This window comes from Mytilus californianus, unplaced genomic scaffold (assembly GCF_021869535.1).
Source record: "Mytilus californianus isolate M0D057914Y unplaced genomic scaffold, xbMytCali1.0.p SCAF_4, whole genome shotgun sequence".
Classification (NCBI taxonomy): Eukaryota; Metazoa; Mollusca; class Bivalvia; order Mytilida; family Mytilidae; genus Mytilus; species Mytilus californianus.
The window spans coordinates 45,295,547-45,317,097 of record NW_026262690.1 but is presented as its reverse complement, the minus strand read 5'-3'; the positions used below and the strand labels follow the sequence as shown (position 1 = coordinate 45,317,097).

The 21,551-nt window shown below is 31.8% G+C and overlaps 1 protein-coding gene across 1 annotated transcript in view; it reads left to right on the top strand.

Moving 5' to 3' along the window:
• The first annotated feature begins 8 nt into the window (after positions 1-8).
• Positions 9-21,551, top strand: part of LOC127738098 (uncharacterized) — a 32,884-nt gene continuing 11,341 nt past the window's right edge. The window contains exons 1-11 of the mRNA XM_052249201.1: positions 9-57; positions 2,079-2,249; positions 3,045-3,219; positions 4,042-4,159; positions 4,636-4,809; positions 6,607-6,797; positions 10,672-10,845; positions 12,963-13,207; positions 14,055-14,191; positions 15,574-15,759; positions 18,744-19,375. Of these exons, the coding sequence (XP_052105161.1) occupies positions 2,120-2,249; positions 3,045-3,219; positions 4,042-4,159; positions 4,636-4,809; positions 6,607-6,797; positions 10,672-10,845; positions 12,963-13,207; positions 14,055-14,191; positions 15,574-15,759; positions 18,744-19,375 (2,162 nt within the window). The 5' untranslated portion in view covers positions 9-57; positions 2,079-2,119. The remainder of the gene's footprint in view (positions 58-2,078; positions 2,250-3,044; positions 3,220-4,041; positions 4,160-4,635; positions 4,810-6,606; positions 6,798-10,671; positions 10,846-12,962; positions 13,208-14,054; positions 14,192-15,573; positions 15,760-18,743; positions 19,376-21,551) is intronic.

Sequence of the window (21,551 nt, the reverse complement as noted above, 5' to 3'; positions counted from 1 at the left end):
AATATCATATCCGGGAAAATATTTACATGTTTCTAGGCAGGCACATTTATCTAAAAAGTATTTTACACTGCTAAATATCTAATTATCGAATTTTAAATTTCTAGAAAAACTTAAAAAATATCGTACAACAATACACAAACTCTTACTAATGCAGTTATGCAACCTTTTCACAAATCTGTACATCAGACCTGGGACTAACGTCAAATACACATTATCGCTATTTCAGTATTTGTCCGCCATTACTGGACATCACTAAAGTTCCCGTAAAATTTTGACGTCATAATAGAAAATATCTGTCGCCACAATGGAAAAGAGTTTGTTGTATGACGTCAAAAGTTCGAGCGGGACAGATTCTCGGGTCAAGCGGGAATAGCGATAAAGTGTATAGCGATAAGGTGTAATTTATATTATGTCCCAGTGTGTATTATTAGTGTGGTCTAGTGGTTAAGACTGATGGCTACAATGCTGAATGTCCCGGGTTCGATACTCCTTATCGCTATTCCCGCTTGACCCGAGAATCTGTCCCTCTTTAATTTTTGACGTCATACAACAATCACTTTTCCATTGTGGCGTCAGATATTTTCTATTATGACGTCAAAATTTTACGGGAACTTTTGTGATGTCCTGTAATGGCGGACAAATAGCGATAAGATGTATTCTGACTCGGGGCGCTGGAAATTTCAGTACATACACTTCTCTGGTACCCAGACCAGAGTTTAAACTAGAATGGGTACTTTGTGGGCCTTGGTTGGTCAAAGTTGCCCCCTACTTTGACCTGGAGATCAATCTTCTGATATCTCTCCGGTTTGTCTTCCCGCTGAGTGTCCCAGTGATTCTCTCTGAGTTCTTCAGCTTCCTCCAACATAATAACAGACTTTCGTGTGTCCTAGTACTCCCTTTGTGTTGGGGTGGGGATTGTCCTTGTAAATATTGTTGTAAATACCTTAGTGACACATCTCCATTAATCCTGATAGGGAGTGTGCACAATTCTTCTGTACCCTCGCAGCTCTCGAGGGGTTCTCCAAATAACGGAGGAATCTACCAGTACATACATGCATACATACCCAGATCAGACTTATTTATAGTTTTTTACTTCATTTTCAGCATCTTATATACATAATATGTGGCAGGTGCTACCTGGTTAGACCCTGAAGGTTATTGATGCATGGTTATTTTACTTATCATCATACTTTTCAGTAGTCATATACAAATTTGATGGAAATTGTTTGTTTCTGCTTGGTATAATCATGCAGATACACATTTTGGGTATGCTTCTATGTGATCTACAAATACATGTACATACATACATACATACATATAATGTTCAACAAAAAATCTTAGGGAAAACGAAACTGAAGATAAGTTTAACGCAACACATCATCAACAGATTTTTATAGTTTGTTCTTACGTTATGCTGTAAGACCACTGTACCAGGTTAGGGGAGGTTTGAGTGCTCACAAACATGTTTAGCTCCGCCACATTCTTTATGTGTCTGTCCCAAGTCAGGAGCCTGTAGTTCAGTGGTTGTCGTTGGTTCATGTCTGTCATACTTGTTTTTCGTAAATTGTTTTGTTATAAATAGACCGTTAGTTTTCTCAATTGAATTGTTTCATGTCAGGGCCTTATATAGCCATGCAACTATATTGTTTTTTTTCATTGTTATAGTTCCTAAGGTTGCCTAAAATTGCTTATATCCACTTCATTTGAACTTTGGTGGATAGTTGTCTCATTGGTAATCATACCTCATCTCCTTTTTTTTATATAGAAAACTAGACTGAGCGACAAAAACCCCACCAAAAATCTGGTATGATCTCATGTGCTCTAGAAGGATAAGAGTGTTATCCCCCGGCCCTCACTGGAAGTATACAATGAGGACCAAAATTTTAAAATAAAAAATATGCTTACAATCCAACTCCAGTGATTGACTACATTTTTGACAAAAGATACCTATAATTTTGATAACATACATTGTAGTATAAATAAGGAACAATATTTTACATGTAAGACTCACTTTATGTTTATACACAAAACATTGGTTGAATATAAACTCTGATAAAAGATGGTATTTGCTTTTGTAGTGACCTGGTTTATTGATGATGGTAATGTATGGTAGTACAGCATGTCAATAAGGATTGAAGACACAATATCTGTACATACTCCACTTGGGGAGTATCAGATTCAGTTATGTTATGGGGACATCTCAAAGCAGGAGGAAAAAATGGATATTGTTATGGTATCAGCATTCCCAGGTAAAAGCATTGTATATATCAATTTAAAAAAAAATAAACTGGAGATAATAGAAATAGATATGAAAGAGCTGGTCCTTTGTTTTTAGTTTAATATGTGCATGTAGTGATTTTATGCCACGAATTGACACTTTTCAATGTTTACAGGTTTACACAACTGAATTACATCAACATTTTGAATATATTTTCTTATTGGAAAAATATTTTGTAAATTGTTATATATATATATAGCAAGAAGTATTAATTTTAAGCCCACTTTATAAATAAAAGGTAATGTTTGGTGAACACCAAAATGAGACAGCAACCTAATAACAAAAAAAATACAAACACATGAACTTCAACAATAAATCATGTACACCATGTACTCCATATGATAAGTTCTTTAGCCTTAAACGGATATACTATTAAAACATGATTTATATCAAAAATTTTCAATACTTATCCATGTGACTTAAATTGGTTAATTGATACGGGATCCATTTGCAAAATGTCAATTCAACCTAGGATATATAAAAGGACACTTGTCTTTAAAGAGGCATGTATGTTGGGTCCAAAGGTTTTCTTTAATAATAATCAGTTTCTGTCACGTGTAAGTTTGTGAAACATCTCATTTCATTCAGATAAATGTTTTGATACTTCTATACAACTTTTTATAAGTCTTCAAAACATGTTTTGGTCTATTATTGTCAGAAATGTCTTTTAAGTTAATGAATTAGAACTTCCATTTCTGTCTTGTTATTTTTACCAAACGATACTGACCATATTAGCATATATGTATATGGTATATTATTAAAACAGGTGACTATGCTGCAGTTGGCGGAACCCTTATTGGTGCTTTGAAGAGGAATTTAGGCATTAATGTACTCAATCTATCTAGGGATAAACTTATGGATTTACGAACACATTTTTCATGTTGGATGTCCAAAGACTTGGATTCTAACTTACCATTTAAAAAACTTCTTTGCTTTGAAAGGTATTTTTGTGTATTTCTACGAAATATTTAAAGAAATATCATTATAGGAAAACAAATTTAAAAAACCAAGACATTAATTAAAAGTATGATATTAGCGTTTGTAGACATTTTCCAGTCTTCCTACTATGTTTGATCCATATCATTTCCATTACCAGAAATACTCTTTTACTTTATGCTGATTTCTTGCGTCATTTAAACATTTTATGGGCTAACTGGATCCTTGCATCTTTGAACTGACAAAGTAATTGTGACTTTTTGCATTTTTCAAACACCCATCTTTATTCTTATGTACATAAACCAACTATGCCTAAAGAAATTATTAATTTTATCATTTGAAAACAGTTATCGAAGCAGTCATAAGGAAGTTATCCCCATTAGAATATTCATCCCTTAGCTCAACATACTGAAGTAGATTTTATGCCCAACAAACGCACAAATGACGTCAAATAACGTCACCTCAAACCAAACACCTTGACGGAAAGATAACGATTGGAATCAAGCGTATTATATCAACTTTATTTCCTTCTGATCAAAGATTTTCAAGTTTCATACAATAATAAACTAATTTCATATAAATAAAAAAAATACAGTGATTAAATGAGTTTAGTGTCATATATAACAAGTTTTTGAACTATGATTATTTTTGTAAAATTCAATATGGTCAGATGTAAGTCTGACAAAAATATTTTGACAGGTGTTAAACCTTAAAAAAACAGTCCTCAAAACGGGGCCATTGGACATCATAGCAATCTCAAACTATTGGGCATCAAAAAGAAGAAGAATTTTTTCTAAACAATTTTCTATTCTTTTTTAATTGCACAGATCTAGAGCTAAAGGTTGCATAATTGAACAAATGAGAGATATGTTCAGAGCCCTGGTTCCTGCTTGTGGCAGCCAGGAGACAACTCTGATAACATCTTTACTTGGAACTGGAAACCAGGTAAAATAACTTAATTTTCATTATATTGACAGAACTAAGGTTCTGTCATTAGCCCACAATTTAAAGCTTGTCTGCTTTCATTTACACAATTCAGATAAGGCCAGGCTGGCTGGTAATTGAAGATTTGCATATTTTTTATGAAAGTAAATTAAAATCAGTATATTAAAAAATATTTACAAGTAAAACAATGAAATACTGTTACAAAACTGAAATACTAGATATATTTTTTTTTCTGTGGTATAAAGATTGACATTGTGTACATGTAGTTATGAGTGAGATTTATATGTAATACAATAGCATAAGGATGGGACATATAAATGAGTGCATTCTATATTCAAACAGTCACATTTCTTGAAAAACTTCCTGTTACTCAATACTGATATATCCAGATATTTATTAAGGATATCAAGTGTCATAAGATAATAAATATAATTTTTACTCTTATACCAATTTGCTTAAAATTAATTTTTGTACAGGGATTTTCAGAATCTAAAGTTCTAAGTTGTATGGTAGAAGCAGCAGCTAACTGGATGCAAGCTGGTTTACCCTTGAAATGCATTAAAATTGTCATTTATGATGATAATGATTCCAATTTGAATAACTTATTCTCCTCAATGAAGAAGAAAATAACATCAAAGACTGGAAAAAAGGTAAGAGATGACAGAGTTTCAGCTTTCAATATGAGTATAAAGTGATGAGTGTTGAGGCGCATATCAACTCAACAACACAATACAACCAAAAATGACCTCTAACAGATGAGACATAATGCTCGACAAAAGTCCATATTTCAGCCGTTAAATTGACCCATTGCACAAACAAGTTGTGACAATCTATGATTACCATTCTTTTTCTCAATGTACAGATACATTGACAAAGATAGCTGTAGACAACCACAGATCTCATACAGTTTACACAATAATAGGCTGCAGGTCAAAAATTACCTTCTTTTCAATATTTTACAATTCTAGAATTATGTAATTTGTTTATTACCTGCTGTCATATGGTATTTTGAACCCCATGGAAAATTGACCCCATGGTAAATTGACCCCCCGTTTTTATTCATTCTAGATAATTATTAGAACATTGTACATTATTTTAAAGCTTATTGTAGATTGAAAATCAGACATACAAAAAGGGGAGGTCAATTTTCCATGGTAGGTAAAAAAAATACCATGGCTTGGTATAAGTGTTCTGAAGTCTTTTCCAACATGATTTCATTCAAAATACTTATTGAAGCATTATAACTGGACCATGTAGTTTAATGCTTTGATTATTTGAAATCCTAACATATAAAGGGAGTTAAATTTTCCATGGTAAAAAAGGGGGAGGGGTCAAATTACCATGGCTCAGTAAAATAGTCAAAACATCTTTTTCAACATGTTTTATATATACAATATATATATGAGTTCAATACACCATGGCAGGGGGGGGGGGGGTCAAAATACCATGGCTAAGTAAAATTTTCCAAACATCTTTATAAGCATGTTTAATACATACCAACTACTTATTGGAGTATTATTACTATGTAAAGGAGTTAGAATAGCTATAATTTTTGAAATTGGAGGTGTATAATAGGGGGTTCAATATACCTGTTAAGAATTGCGCTAATGTTAAACGTACCCTTTTATTAGCCATGGTATTTTTTTTTTTACCTACCATGGAAAATTGACCTCCCCTTTTTGTATGTCTGATTTTCAATCTACAATAAGCTTGAAAATAATGTACAATGTTCTAATAATTATCTAGAATGAAAAAGAACAGGGGGGTCAATTTACAATGGGGGTAAATTTTCCATACGGGGGGGGGGTTCAATTTACCATAGCGGTATTTTGACCCTGGGGTCAATTTTCCATGGGGTTCAAAATACCATTTGACAGGGGTGATAAGTCTAATTCAGTAGGTCACATTCGGGTAAAAGGGGACAGAATTGTAGTTATGACAATTGGAACATATATTATCTTATGTAAGTTTAGAGTAACTGAGGATCAACTAAACACATAATGAAAACTGATGCATCTGGTCTTTTAGGAGAAAAGATCTTTATGTTATAGAAATTGCAAGTAAAAATGTCCAAGTTGAACTAAAGTAATTTTTGTACAATTAGGTTTACAACTAAATTCTTTTTATTTTTGGTATATTATATATAGATATATAAGTTCTTTTATTTTAACACTTTCTTTTTATTATATTTGAGCTAACGTCCTCTAGTCCAATTTCACCTTACTGGTCTATGCTACTTAAAAAATATCTCCCCATCTACATGTTGAGTGTAATAATCTCAGTTATTATACTTATTATATCCTCTATCTAAAATTTACATTTATGTATTTGTGTATGTATTGAAACAGGATAAAAATTCAAATTGCTATGCCATTGTGAATATAATTTTTTTGTGTAATGAAAACAAAAAAAATTGATTAACTTCATCTGTACAAGGTTATTTACAGGTAGGTGGTAAAGAACTCACTTATGACATTTACATCACATATGAACAAAGAGACCAAAATTGGGTTTCTATGGTTACAAAAGCACTGCATGCTAAAGATAAAGATCTAAAACTGTATACTGATGTCCAGAAGTTTGATGAAGAGAAGATTTGGCAGGACAACGTCTTCAAAACTATGTCCTGCAGTAAAAAGTAAGCATACCTGTATATAACTTAAATTTTTTTTATGTTAAACTATACTTCTCTGATTGATGAACAGTCAATTTTTTTTATATAAGATTTTGCATAGATGTCACTTGTAGACTTTTTAGCTCACCTGGCCCATTGGGCCAGTTATGAGCTATTGCGATCACCTGTGGTCAGTTGTCTTTTGTGAACATTCACAAAAATCTTCTCAACTAATGGGCCAATTTCAATAAAACTTGACCACAAATATCATCGGGGTATTCAGCTTATAAACTCTGTCCCATGATCCCGTCTGTCAACCAACATGGCCATCAAAGCTAAAATAGAACATAAGGATAAAATGCAAGTTTTGTCTATTAATCTATTAATTTGAAAACCTTTATAAAAAAAAAGAAAATCTGACAGGCTTAAATGTTCAGATTGTCAAAATCTACTTTCTGTCCATTTTCATCAAAATGTCAGACGATTCCTTTTGGAAGTTGCAGTCCTTAAATGACAATTTTACCCATTTTTTTTCTCCATTTTAGTCTATTATCTTGAAGACTATAACAGATTGAGAGAAACTATCAGCATCAAAATGATCTGCAAGATAAGAAAGATAAGATCTATGAATAAGTTAACATGGCCTTAATCATCAGTTGACTTCCTTTATGAGTAATTGCCCTTCAATGACAATATCTTCCAAGTTTTTTTTGTTGCCTATTATCTTGAAAACTAAAATAGATACAGGGAAACTTAGTATTTTGAAAATGATAAGCTGGACAAGATCTACAAATATGTGGACATGGCTGAAATTGTCAGTCAACTCCTTAGAGGAGTTATGGCCCTTTAATGATGAATTTTAATCATTTTTTGTCTCGCCTACGACGAAAGTCGCAGTTTGCGAGATATAGGTATTACTATCCGGGGGGAGTGGCGTCGATGACGTAAATTATTTGTATAAAGCTTTATATTTCAGAAGGTAGAAGACCTGGATGCTTCATACCTTGAATGCAGATACCTTATGTTACAAAGTTTCCGTCTGTCATATGCCCATTGTCCTTGACCTCATTTTCATGGTTCAGTGACTGCTTGAAAAAAAACTACAGTTTTTTTGTCATGTGAATTTCTCACTTATTATTAGTAATAGGATAACTATATTTGGTATATATGGGTTCCTTGCAACGTCTACATGTCCGTCAGACAGGGTTAACCTGACATCGACCTCAATTCATGTAACAGTGATCAAGGTTAAAGTTGTGTGATTAGGTCCGTTTCTCAGATAATACAAGCAGCAGGTCAACTATATGTGGTGTATGGAATGATTGTAAGGGATACAAGTCAGACTGGCATTCAGGTTTCATCTGACCTTGACCTCATTTTTATGGTTCATTGGTTATTGTTATTTTTTTGTGTTTTGGTCTGTTTTTCAAGTACTGTAAGCAATAGGTCAACTATATTTGGTGTATGGAATGATTGTAAGGTGTACATGTCTGTCTAGCTGGTGTCATCTGACCCTGACCTCATTTTAATGGTTCATTGGTCAATGTTAAGTTTTTGTGTTTTGGTCTGTTTTTCAAGTACTATAAACAATAGATCAACTATATTTGGTGTATGGAGTGATTGTAAGGTGTACATGTCTCTAGCTGGTGTCATCTGACCTTGACCTCATTTTCATGGTTCATTGGTTAATGTTAAGTTTTTGTGTTTTGGTTCTTCAAATACTAATAGCAATAGGTCAACTATAATTGGTGGATGGAATGATTGTAAGGTGTACATGTCTGCCTAGCCAGTATTATCTGACCTTGACATCATTTTCATGGTTCATTGGTTAACATTAAGTTTTTGTGTTTTGGTCTGTTATTCAATTACCATAAGCAATGGGTCAACTATGTTTGGTGTATGGAATAATTGTAAGGTGTACATGGCTGTCTGACAGTTTTTATCTGACCTTGAACTCATTGCCATGGATCTTTAAAAATGTTAAGTTTATGTGATACTTGTAGTAAACCCTTATCTTTAAGACTTTCAACATAAAATCAATGGTGAGTAAAACAGGCGAGACATTTCAGAGTGTGCACTCTTGTTTTCATTTTTGCTAAAAGCCTAAGTAGGTAAAGAAATTTGTAAACAGCAAAAATTATTATCAGCACCGGGTCTTCAAAGAGATCAGTATATCTGAAATTGTCAGTCAACTCTTTATGGGTGATTTTTATCCATTAAGCAGTACATGTACAAGCAAAACAAAAAAAAGATTTTAATTATGAATAATTAATTAATTTATTAAAAAATTAAACAAGAGTGAACCAACGCCTGGTAAATCTTCTGTCAGTAGATTCCATAAAGTGGATACCTCAGGTATGCAGGGTCGTTACGATAAAAACATAAAATGAAGAAGGTCCTATAACAACAACACTTATGTTTTAGCACTCTTGCACAGTGGAACGAATTATACAATAAATTAATAATTTATTGTATAATTCGTTCCTCTGTGCAAGAGTGCTAACACATGATGGCAGAATAATTTTTTTTACAAACATTTTAACAACAAAAACATTGTATTTTTATTACATCGCGATGACCGTGAGGGCATTCCGATGTATTGCTAACGCCTAGATTTCCATTGCGTAACATTCGTTTTAGGTTTTTAACCGATCTATAAACATGATAAATACGCGAATATTAACAAGTGCAAAATAACATTCCTTATCGTTTGTTATAAATACATCTCTTCAATGAATACTGATAAAAATATTTTTGTTTAGAACATAAATTGATAATATGAAAATGTTTTGTCGTTAGATATATATATATATATAAGTAAAATATCATTGATAATATCTATGCACACATACCGAAAAATTGTGTTGAAGCATGCGGAAGAATATCTCAAGAACGTTTTGCGACAATCCCGGCAAGGACTGGTAACTCTTCATGGAAGATTGTTTTTTTGCGGGAAAATATGAATGCCTACTCATATCCAATCTTTTAGAAAAATCGAATTTTTGCACTTGCACTGCACTATTATTAGAATAGTAGAATAGAATGATATACAAATGGATGAAAATTATATATACATGTAACTGTTATATTAATATAATATATAACAACAAACCAGTGTATACTGATTTGTATCACTACAATATAACAGTTATTACGGTGAGGTTGAATTTCCTGTCATTTATTCATCATCCACGCACGAAATTGTCATAGAAAAAAAAATATCTCTGTACATTAACCTCAGTTTCAGGTATAGAGATGTGAATTGATTCTGTGACCAGTGCTTTTGACCATCAACAAGAACTTGCGGTCATCCGATGTTCAGTACTTCAGTGCTTTGATTTTATTTGATTTTAATAGTTTACTTCCATATTTACTTACTTTCACTTTCTCTTTCAATTGCTATTTATAACGTTACTCACCATAGCAACATTGTGACGTTTTAATTTTCTCTACCTGATTTTGTACATCAGCATGATTTTATGTATTGTTTTCTATCCTGATGACGGTGGCCTATTGTCGATCTCAATAAATTACTGGAGCATTCTTAAAGTGTTGTTGTTATAGGAACTTCTACAATTATGAATATATCATAGTCTACAATGTTAGAAAGTAGCCATTCTTGAAGACTAGGTGAGTGACTAGTTTAGAATTGTCTCCCAATTAAAATTATTCAATACTTATAATCAAGAAGACGTTAAATTTTGTAGAGATGACAAAAGATCTCATTACTTTCCCTAATTGATAGGTACACTTTGAAAGACAAATGTTTCTTCTGTCTCATTTTAATGATAACTTAGCAATTAGACAAATGTTTAGATAAGAATGTATTATATGAATGAATATCATAATCAGCAAGTTATTTGCCAGAACTTACTATTTGCTTTTTTATACATTTTAGAGTAATTGCAATACTGACACCATCATTTGTCGATAGTAAAGACTGTCTTGACCAGTTCAACATGGCCATGTGTTGTAACAGATTAAAGAATTCACAAGTTTTGTTTCCATTTCTGTTATCATCAGTAGAATCTATGCCAGTTTATATGCAAATAGTCCAGTATTTTGACTGTAGGTGAGAACTCTGTACCTTCGTATGTAACTTCATACAACAATCAGCATTGGATCAAATGTTTTCCATGGAAATACCAAATAAAAAATTTCCCTTTTTTGAAATTTTTGCATCGACTGAGAAGTCTTTTCTGAGTGTATTTCATTTGAGTGTGAGATTTATGTTACTCATTTTGAAGAGATTTTGATATTTAGTTTCGATGTAAATTTCACTGCTATCTGACTTTTGTATATCACCAAATTCTTACAATAGACTAGCAAGTTGCAACTGTATATAGGTAGCATATGATTGAATGATACAGACATTCTAGTTATCTAAAACTGATATGGTATTTGAAAACCTTAATACAAGCACAGGCACTTGTCTCTGAAAAGAATTTCCTATATACCTCAATATAACACAAGGTATCTAACTCACATTTTTGAGAAATGACATCAGGTCGTGAACTTCTATTATATTTCAATTTCACTATTGTCTATCCCACTGAAACTTGGTATGTCGTGAATCTACATTGAATTATCTACAAAGTGGTGTATAACACACCTATTTCTGTTATCAGAATCATTCATATAGTTTACATTGGCACAAATATAGATTTTGTCATCAGCAAATTAAAACATAACTAAATTTGTATTCTTTTCAAACGGGATGTATAAAGACACACCCACGTTCATTTTTATCTATTAAGAGGTTAACTCCTAACTATCCTACTGCCTGTCGATACATTTATTTTTGGCATTGCACAAGTCATGTCTTCTTTGACTGTCCATGACGTTAAAATACTAAATCCCTGGGATGTGTTTTAGTTGATTTTAGTCTCTGATGCATGATTTTTTTTTATTATTAATTGTTTTTGGCTTTTAACTAGCTGTCAGTAACTACGAGTACTCTCAAATTGTACTTTCTTTTAATTTGACCTGTTTATACTATTTGTAATGCTTTTTTGTTATTTAATGTTTACTTATTCAGGGTTATATCTAGTCTATATAAATTGTTTGCACCTGTCCCAAGTCAGGAATCTGATGTTCAGTAGTTGTCGTTTGTTGATGTGATTTATAAGTGTTTCTTGTTTCTCATTTTTTATATAGATTAGACCGTTGGTTTTCCTGTTTGAATGGTTTTACACAAGTAATTATTGGGGCCCTTTATAGCTTACTGTGCGGTGTGAGCCAAGGCTCCATGTTGAAGACCGTACTTTGACCTATAATGGTTTACTTTTATAAATTTTGACTTGGATGGAGAGTTGTCTCATTAGCACTCATACCACATCTTCTTATATCTATAGCAGTCCTTCCATGTAGGTAATCCGTAAATTATTAAGATAATCTTTTTGCTGAAAATAAATGTTTTATGAGTTATCAATTGATATTAAGTCCAGAGAGAGTCTGAATGACCTTGATGGAATTGGAAAATTTGAGTTTGAAAATAGAAACTCGTAACTCATTAGACATACTTCAAATAACCCTTATTAGATTTTTTATCTTGGTATCTTTTACAAATTTACTATCTGGGTGATAGGTTCTATTCAGAGAAAAACTAATAGGTTTTTGGGAATACTTTTTATAATTAATCCTTCACTGGGAGATTAACATTGCCATTTGGCTGTGAGAAGTCTAAATAATTTACAGATTACCTACTTAGAGGACTGCTACGAATGATTCTGATAACAGAAATAGGTGTGTTATACACCATTTTGTAGATAATTCAATGTAGATTTACGACATAACAAGTTTCAGTGGAATAGACAACCGTGGAATCGAAATATAAAGAAAGTTTACAACCGGGTGTCATTTCTAAAAAATGCGAGTTATAGGTACCAAAGTGTATTACATTAAGGTATATAGGATTTTTTTCAGAGACAAGTGCCTGTGAATACAAGCCAGAAAACCCTTATTTCATCAAATGTACTTGCCAAAAGTTGAAGTGCTGGGTAACCATTTTATATAATTACCAAATTAAAAGAAATAAAGTTCTCACGAATTATTGATTTAAACAATATGTGAAAGAGAATGATACCTAGTGATCATATTATCCAATGTACAAAAGTACAAGTGCTTTGATAATAATAATAAAAAAAAAATCATTTGGTTCTCAAAATATTCTTATATTTTACTTGATAGAATAAGAAAAGAAGGAGATGTTATTGACATGAAGATAGATACAGCTTGTTCACTTGTGATGAATCCTACCTCATCTAAACCTGTAAATCCACAGGATGCTATTGAAGATATAGAAAAATTCAAGTATGATGTGTTCATCTCATATTCACACAGACAGCCTAAACAAGCTGAAAAATTACTTCACGACATGACTGTGGCTAATTCTGATCTTAAGATATTTTTTGATAGAAGTGAACTTACTATGGGTAGGTTTTATAATATATCAATTTCAATTAAATGCATGGTATGTTTTATTTTTTGGATTCATTATTATTCATGGGATACCAATTTTTGTGGATTTCGTGGATAAAGATAAATAAACCACTAATTTAAATGTTCAACAAAGTAAAATATTCTATAGGCTTCTATGCACACTTAGGAAAAACACTGAAATCAAATGTCAACAAAAATACCTTTTTTTCCCCTCAATCCATGAAAATTGGTATCCACAAAATAAATGAATCATTTATTAATCACAATATAAGCCTTTTTGCTTGTAACTTTATCAGAGAATAGCTTCAGATTTAATTAAAAAGTACCATGAGTCCAAGTGAGCTTCTTACATTCCTAATGCAAAATTAATATGTTATAACCAACCTTTCTTTCCAATGTGCAAGTGCAAACAAAACAAAATTTTCCTAAAATTGCAATAATTAATCTCTCATTTTAGTCTATTCTTCAAAATTAGCAATAAAAAATGTAGGTGATAATGTCTGAACTTACAGTAATGTATCTCACTAAATGTAATAGTCAATTGTGTATACAAACATTTCTTGCTGTAAAGATTCTCATGGAGATTGAAATTTTTTAGAAGTGGAAAATTGAAAGATGCGAAGAAGACCTATTTGTTATTTGGTGTCAGTCTTATTGACATATAACCTACATTTCCTTTTATTCTTACATGTGAAAGTATCATTTTCTTGATGAAAAAGCAAGGATAAGAGGAAATGTTGTGCATTTATGCATATTGTTGGCCATGGCTTGTAATACAAATGTTTCATTGTGCTTTATTGTAGTTTAATCAAATTATTTTTTCACCTTTTAATTTGATAGGAAATATGTGGCAGACCTCTTTGTATGAGTCATTAGACAATGCTGAATGTATCATAGCTTTGATATCCCCAGCATATTTTTCTTCTACTGTCTGTCAAGAGGAGTACAATATAGCTCTGGCAAGACATCTAGCTTATGTAAGTAGAGCCTGTTTAGCATAGATAAAACTAGAAAATATTTTATAGATATTTTGAGTAGCCATTCAAATACTTATACATAATTTACAGTTAGTTTTTAACCTACCAATTTAATATCAGTACATATTTTACAGATACATTTGTACAATGTAGTTTTTGATTTACCAATTAGTATCAGTACATATTTAATAAACATTTTTGAAGTTACCAACTAAATATCAATACATATTTAAAACTTTTTCGAAGTTTCAAATTAAATATCAGTACATATTTTACAAACAGTAATGAAGTTATGAATTAATTATCAGTTCATATTTTACAAGCAGTTTTTTAAGTTACAAATTTAATACCAGTACATATTTTACAAACAGTTTTGACCTCTGACCTTTGTAAGTCTTGTATGTTTTTTAATTTTGGTTCATTTATATGTTTCGGAGTTAAGTGTGACGTCCATTTTTGCTGAACTAATAATACATTATTGTTTAGAGTCCAGATGAAGCCCGCATCCGGGTGCGGAATTGACACATTCCCTGTTTCCATTCTCAATTTTATTGAAGTAACCAATTGAATATCAGTACATATTTTACATATAGATTTTTAGTAATTAATGCTAATAATAGGTTCAAGTTAACAGATATTCTTTTACATGTTTTATTTACTTTTGCGGTTTAATGAACATAGAACTTTGATAGTTACAGCATGCTGTTCCTTATTCTTATGTCTTGCCTACAACAGTCTCTTATTTTGTTCATCCGTCTGTCTGTCAGTCCAATTTCAAGTTAAAGATTTATTTCAATTAAGATAGCTTACCATAAAGTTGTGGTCACTTAAATTTGAAAATAAGTACACAAGTTCATTTTGATGTGAACTTTTAAAAAGCATATGCCAAATTTGGGTTATGACCCAAATTTGTCCATTCACTGAACACGGAAGTGCGAAAGAAAGTGTCAGTGGGACATGGTCATATGGACACACATTCTTATTTTTCATAGAAATTAAATGAAAAAAACATATAGTTTAACATTATTAAGAAAGTAAGTATGAAATGGAAGATTCTTACACCTTATGAATTAATAAGATAAATTAATAACATCAAAACATTACTTAATCCATAACTGCTCAGTCAACATTCATATAACAGTAGAATAAAGTTGTGAAAAAGCAAACAATGAGAACATTTTCATCTAAAAGAATATATTTGGGAAATTTCAAGTTTTTGACACAGTGGTAATGTTATTGATCTCATATTAGTAGGATGTATTTTTATGTCTTAGACAAAACAGATAATCCTTGACTTTACAAAAGTAAGCATCAGAAATAATTGTGTTACATATTTCCGAGGAATTTGTTATTTCTGACATTTTATACTTATATTTATTTAGCCATCAGGGGTGCTTTTTATACCTGTTTTGGTGGAGCCAATGGAAACCATACCAAGTCATTTCAGTAGAATACCTATTATTGACGGTGTTGGTGGTAAATTTGAAAAAGTTGTCATTTCCTTGATAAAAGATATTTCTGCATGGTGTTCAAAGCAAACAAAAATACCATATGTACAAAACCCAGTGGTAAGTATTTATTTCCTTTAGTTTCGTTATGTATGTGATGCTGTTGTTCTGATAATCAACTTTAAACCATGATTTCTTACATTCTGATAAATTTACAGATGAAATATTTATATTGCCCCCATCATTTGTCTCCATTCCTATGTTCAATAAATTGAATGATAACCTTTATATGAAAAAGGAATCAAAATATTTTGTCCCTGCGCAACGCGTTGTGTGGGGGGAATAAACAAATCGGGGGTCTATCCCTCCTTCAGTCTGTCTGTCCGTACAGTCTTGTTAAAGCTCTCATATGTACAATTCTTGGCCGATTTTTATAAAACTTATATCATAGGTTAATATATCAGCAATGTCTTGGACGAGTTCGAAAATCAGTGCCAATCAATTATTTTTAAAAGAGTTATGCCCCTTGGAAATATTAATTATAAGGAAAATTGCATCGTTAGTGCTCTCATGTTCCAGATTTTTATGAAACTTATATTGTAGGTTTATATCATCAATGTCTCGGATGGTTTCGAAAATCAGTGTCGATCAATTATTTAAAAAAGAGTTATGCCCCATGGAAACATTAATTATATGAAAAATTGCATCGTTAATGCTCTCATGTTCCAGATTTTTATGAAACTTATATTGTAGGTTTATATCATCAATGTCTAGGATGAGTTCTAAAACCAGTGCTAATCAATTGTTTTTAAAAGAGTTATGCTCCTTGGAAATATTAATTATATGGAAAGTTGCCTTGTGAGCGCTCTCATGTGTACAATTCTTGCCAGATTTTTATGAAATTTATATTATAGGTTTATATCATCAATGTCTTGGATGAATTCGAAAATCTTTGGAGATCAATTATTTTTTAAAGAGTTATGCCCCTTGGAGATATTAATTGTATGGAAAATTGCATTGTTAGCGCTCTCATGTGTACAATTCTTGCCAGAATTTTATGAACTTTATATCATAGGTTTATATCAGCAATGTCTTTGACACTTTCTGAAATAAGTGCTGATCAAATATTTTAAACGAGTTATGCCCCTTTGAAATATTACTTATATTGGAAATCACAATGAATTTGCTCTGAATAAAATGGAGAATGGAAATGGGGAATGCATCAAAGAGACAACAACCCGACCAAAGAGCAGAAAACAGCCCAAGGCCACCAATGATATCTCCAATACAGGGGGAATATCCCTCATCAGGAGGTGGGCTTCAGCATTCATTTCTCCACGATATTTATCAACAGTTTTGAAGAACAAAAAAAAGTATATTTTTTAGTTTTTGCCCTTGATCTTTGGATAGATAAAATATGTGCAATGCGGGGGACATTGGAACTCTGATCTTTTATTATAATTGAACTGTGCAATGCCTGGGACATTGGAACTCTGTTCTTTTATTATAATTGAATAATAGATTACTTTTATACATAATAGATTTATAAACAGGGTGCCATATCCTACAAAACACTCCTTTAGCAAACACTAACAAATATGTAGTAAACTGAAATAACAATGGAGAATGGGTTATCTGTATAAAACTGCATACCTGGTGGAAGCTGAACATGTATAAAAATAAGTGATAGTATCATATTATATAAGAAGTGTTACAATTCTTTAAAACCAGGGTCAATATTTTATCAACTCTTCATGATAAAGACAAAATATTTTAAAAAATTTGTTACGAAAATAATAACTGCACAGAAGTGTCTCTTTTATTTTACTCAAATGTTCCTATTCTTCTGGTCTGGGCCCTATTCTATCAGAATTTATCTAGGGCACTGTATATTTCTACAGACAAACATTTAAAAAAATTGAAACAAGTTGCACAGATATGCTTTCCCATAATATCATCATTGTCGAGCCTTTGACTTTAGTCGAAAAAGCGAGACATAGCGATCCTACATTCCGTCGGCATCGGCGGTGTCCACAAATATTCACTCTGTGGTTAAAGTTTTTGAAATTTTAATAACTTTCTTAAACTATCCTGGATTTCTACCAAACTTGGACAGAAGCTTGTTTGTGATCATAAGATAGTATCCAGAAGTAAATTTTGTAAAAATAAAATTCCATTTTTTCCGTATATTACTTATAAATGGACTTAGTTTTTCTGCCGGGAAATATCTCATTCACTCTGTGGTTAAAGTTTTTAAAATTTTAATAACTTTCTTAAACTATCCTGGGTTTGTACCAAACTTGGACAGAAGCTTGTTTATGATCATAAGATAGTATCAAGAAGTAAATTTTGTAAAAAAATAAATCCATTTTTTCTTTATTTTACTTTTAAATGGACTTAGATTTTCTTATACTATTTTGGATTTGTACCAAACTTGGACAGAAGCTTGTTTATGATCAAATGCTAGTATCTAGAAGGAAATTTTGTTTTCTTCGTGTTAACATTACATTCAGTCTGCAGTTAAAAGTTTTTAAACATTTATTAGATTCATAATTAAATAAACTATCCTGGATTTTTACCAAACTTGGACAGAAGCTTCTTTCAATCAAAAGATAGTATCAAGAGGAATATTTTTATTGATTTACTTCCTCATTTTTGTTGAGCCTGCGATTAACAGAAAAAGTAGGCGAGACACTGGGTTCCACGGAACCCTTACAAATTTTTATTAATAATGATGTCTATTTCGTATGGGGGAAAAATTGTTTGGGTTGCTTTTTGTGAGTATTTTGTTTAATTGTATATATTATTTCTTTTTTATAAAATAAAGTACTTTTACGTGTGTCTCCAATGGCAAAAGCATTTACAGTAAACGCTCGAATCCGTCTGTCCTAAAGAACTTGGCTTCTATGACGGGGAATGATTTTATAATTTGTCTGCAGCTTGATAATGTTGAGTTGTAGCATGTAAGCAATTTTTAGATGTTCCATGCAGCTACTTCTTGTTTGCTGATTTTGGAATTTCAATCAATTTAACACAGATATGTAGGTCCTGACCCAGTATTGGTCTTATTTACTTTATAGATTACTTTGTTTTATTATTTTCAGGATCGTTACAGTTTTCAAAGTATTGAAGATGACAGGAAGATAACTATTCAAAACCAGTACAACTTAGATTTAAGAATGAAAACTTTAGTACCTTTGGAAAAGTTAGGTACTATTATACCATCTCCTAAGGGGAAAATAGATGTTGCAATTAGTTTTGCAAGAGACACAATTGCCTATGCTGGTACTTTAAACGACATTTTTGGGAAAGAAAATGACCAGCTACAAATTTCCTTTCTAAATGAAAATACTCAGGGTAACCTGAAAGATTTAGATTCAGCTAAACAAATTATTATAATCTTGTCAAAGGAATATATTCAGTCTACTCATCATATGCAAGAACTACATTTGGCCTTATGTAGACAAAGAGAGTCTAAGAACAAAGTGGTGGTCAGAATCTTGGCAGAAGAGAATCTACCTGAGAAGCCTATGTTTATACATTTGTTACCATTTGATACAGTTGTAACCGACAAGTTATGGAAAAGATATCACAAGATATCAGTGAATGATTGTGACATGAAACACAAAACAGTGATGTCACATAAGCAAGGCATGATGGGATCATTTATGATTCCATTTGGGACATTTTATGCCTTACAAAAAACAGCATTTGAGGTGATAAAAAGCCTTAGAAGGTAGGTTCTATCAGGTTTTTATCAAGCCTAACTTTCATATCTGATAGTTTGTGGTACTTTGGCCAGTACAATTTAATTCAAAATTTCACATGGACACACACACACAAGAACTGTGGTAGGTCAGTGATGTTTAGTATTCAGTAGCAGACATGGGATTGTACCGGCGGGATTCAAAATCTCTCGATTTTTAAGCCCTTTTCCGTTTCTCCCGTTAATTATTCAAATCTTCTGTTTTTTTTCAAAGTTTCAACCCCAAAAAATTTGTCAGTCTCTATTTTTTTATTACCATTGATGTCAACATTAATTATGTTTTTGTGTCTGACACTGATGAAGGTAATTTTTACCTGTAAATCAAAGAACTTGTATAATTATATGGCTTCACTTGACAGCTTGGGTGTCAAACATACTATTAATCAACGATTTTTACCTCAGGCTAACTGCCGTTATGTAATAAATTGCTTTGTGTATTTGAAAACACTTCAAAGAGAAATTTCAGGTTACTTCCCTTGTTTTATCATGTTTAAAGTTAACCCCCCCCCCCCCCCAAAAAAAAAAAGAAAGAAAACTGGTATAACAGCACAACATAAGAAAAATCGATAAAAATCAGTTGAAAAAGGCTTAACACATTCGATTACAGAGTCTGTATAGATAATGCGCATTTGGCACTAAAAGTTGTTTTCTCTTTTTTTTATCAAATTTTATGATGGTATACGATATAGTTATATTATCAGAGGCGGACCCAGGGGGTGTACAGGGAGTACACACCCCCACTCCCATTTTGATAGCTAGAAATAATTATTATATCATGTTTTTTCACGATTTATATATGATTTTTTAGCATAAAATTGTCCAAAAAATATTTCCCCTCACTACGCTCGGTGGTATATAACCCGATTTATAGAATTACACCCCCTTTCAAAAATCCCTGATCTGCCCCTGCATATTGCAATCGACAATTATAAACTTGAACAATGTCACTAAAATGTAGAACATTTGTCAATGTACGATAATCATTACACAATGGAGAGATAAAAGAACCGTTTATTTACAAAATTATTAAATAAAGTAGTCGCTATGGCATTTTGTGGATGACCTGAGACTATTATACTAATTTATATTTAGTATAATAGTTACAAGGAGGGGTAAAAATATTTTTAACACATTATTATTTTGTGATCCTTTGCACCGCATGGCAGTTCATTTTCTAGGGCGATTTTGCATGCATATATATTTGTCTTATTCTCTTGCTTTATAATGAACATTTAGTGTTTAGAATATTCATTTTCAAACGATCATACTGCCCCCTAGTTAGAGTGGAATATTTATTAAGATAACCATCCTGTTGTCCGAGAAAATCACATATCAATTGTACATCCTTCAATTTCCCAGGCAGTACACTATCCAAGTTTGAACACTTAAATTTACATCATGAATATAAAAAAAAAACTGAAATTGTGTTACAAAACCTTCATTTTTTTGTATTTCACCGTTATAGTATTCGTTTTTATACAAAGCAAAATTAAAATTATTTTTGTTCCATTTAAGCAGGAATTCAAGTTTTTTTTCGGATTCAAATAAAACTCTGCAAAAAATCATTTTCAAACAAGCCATCAACTTCCTGTTGAAGTTAGTTGAACGCCGGATTTTAATTACGTCTTGCGATTATACATTATTTTCTATGACAAAACCAGGTCCTGCTTTGTGAAATATTAGGACTAAAACCTGGTCGTACACATTGACAAAACAGGGTCCTTCAATTTTGACATGACTTATTTCTTTCGTTCCATGCACAGAAATACAAATATTGAGGTGCTCAAATTGACTAGTCTTGCGATCTCCGTGTTTTTATCTTTCTTTCCGTACCTTTCTTTCCATACAATGTGCACAATTTAAAGAGAAATTAAACAAATTCTAATCAAGGTTCACTCAATTCACAATTTGGATGTGCCTTTTTGCTTATTTCTCCATTAATCTAGAACGGTTGTAAAAAATATTACATCTCCCAATCGAAAATAGTTATATGTGTATGTATATTCTTCAATCTTATAAAAATAACAAATAGGTAAGCAGAAATCCTACCTTTTCTCTGTCTTTTGATAGTCAGCACCATACCAGACATTAGATACTATTGAGTCCAAAATTTAGACACTGTGTATACTTTTTTTCAATGCTTAAA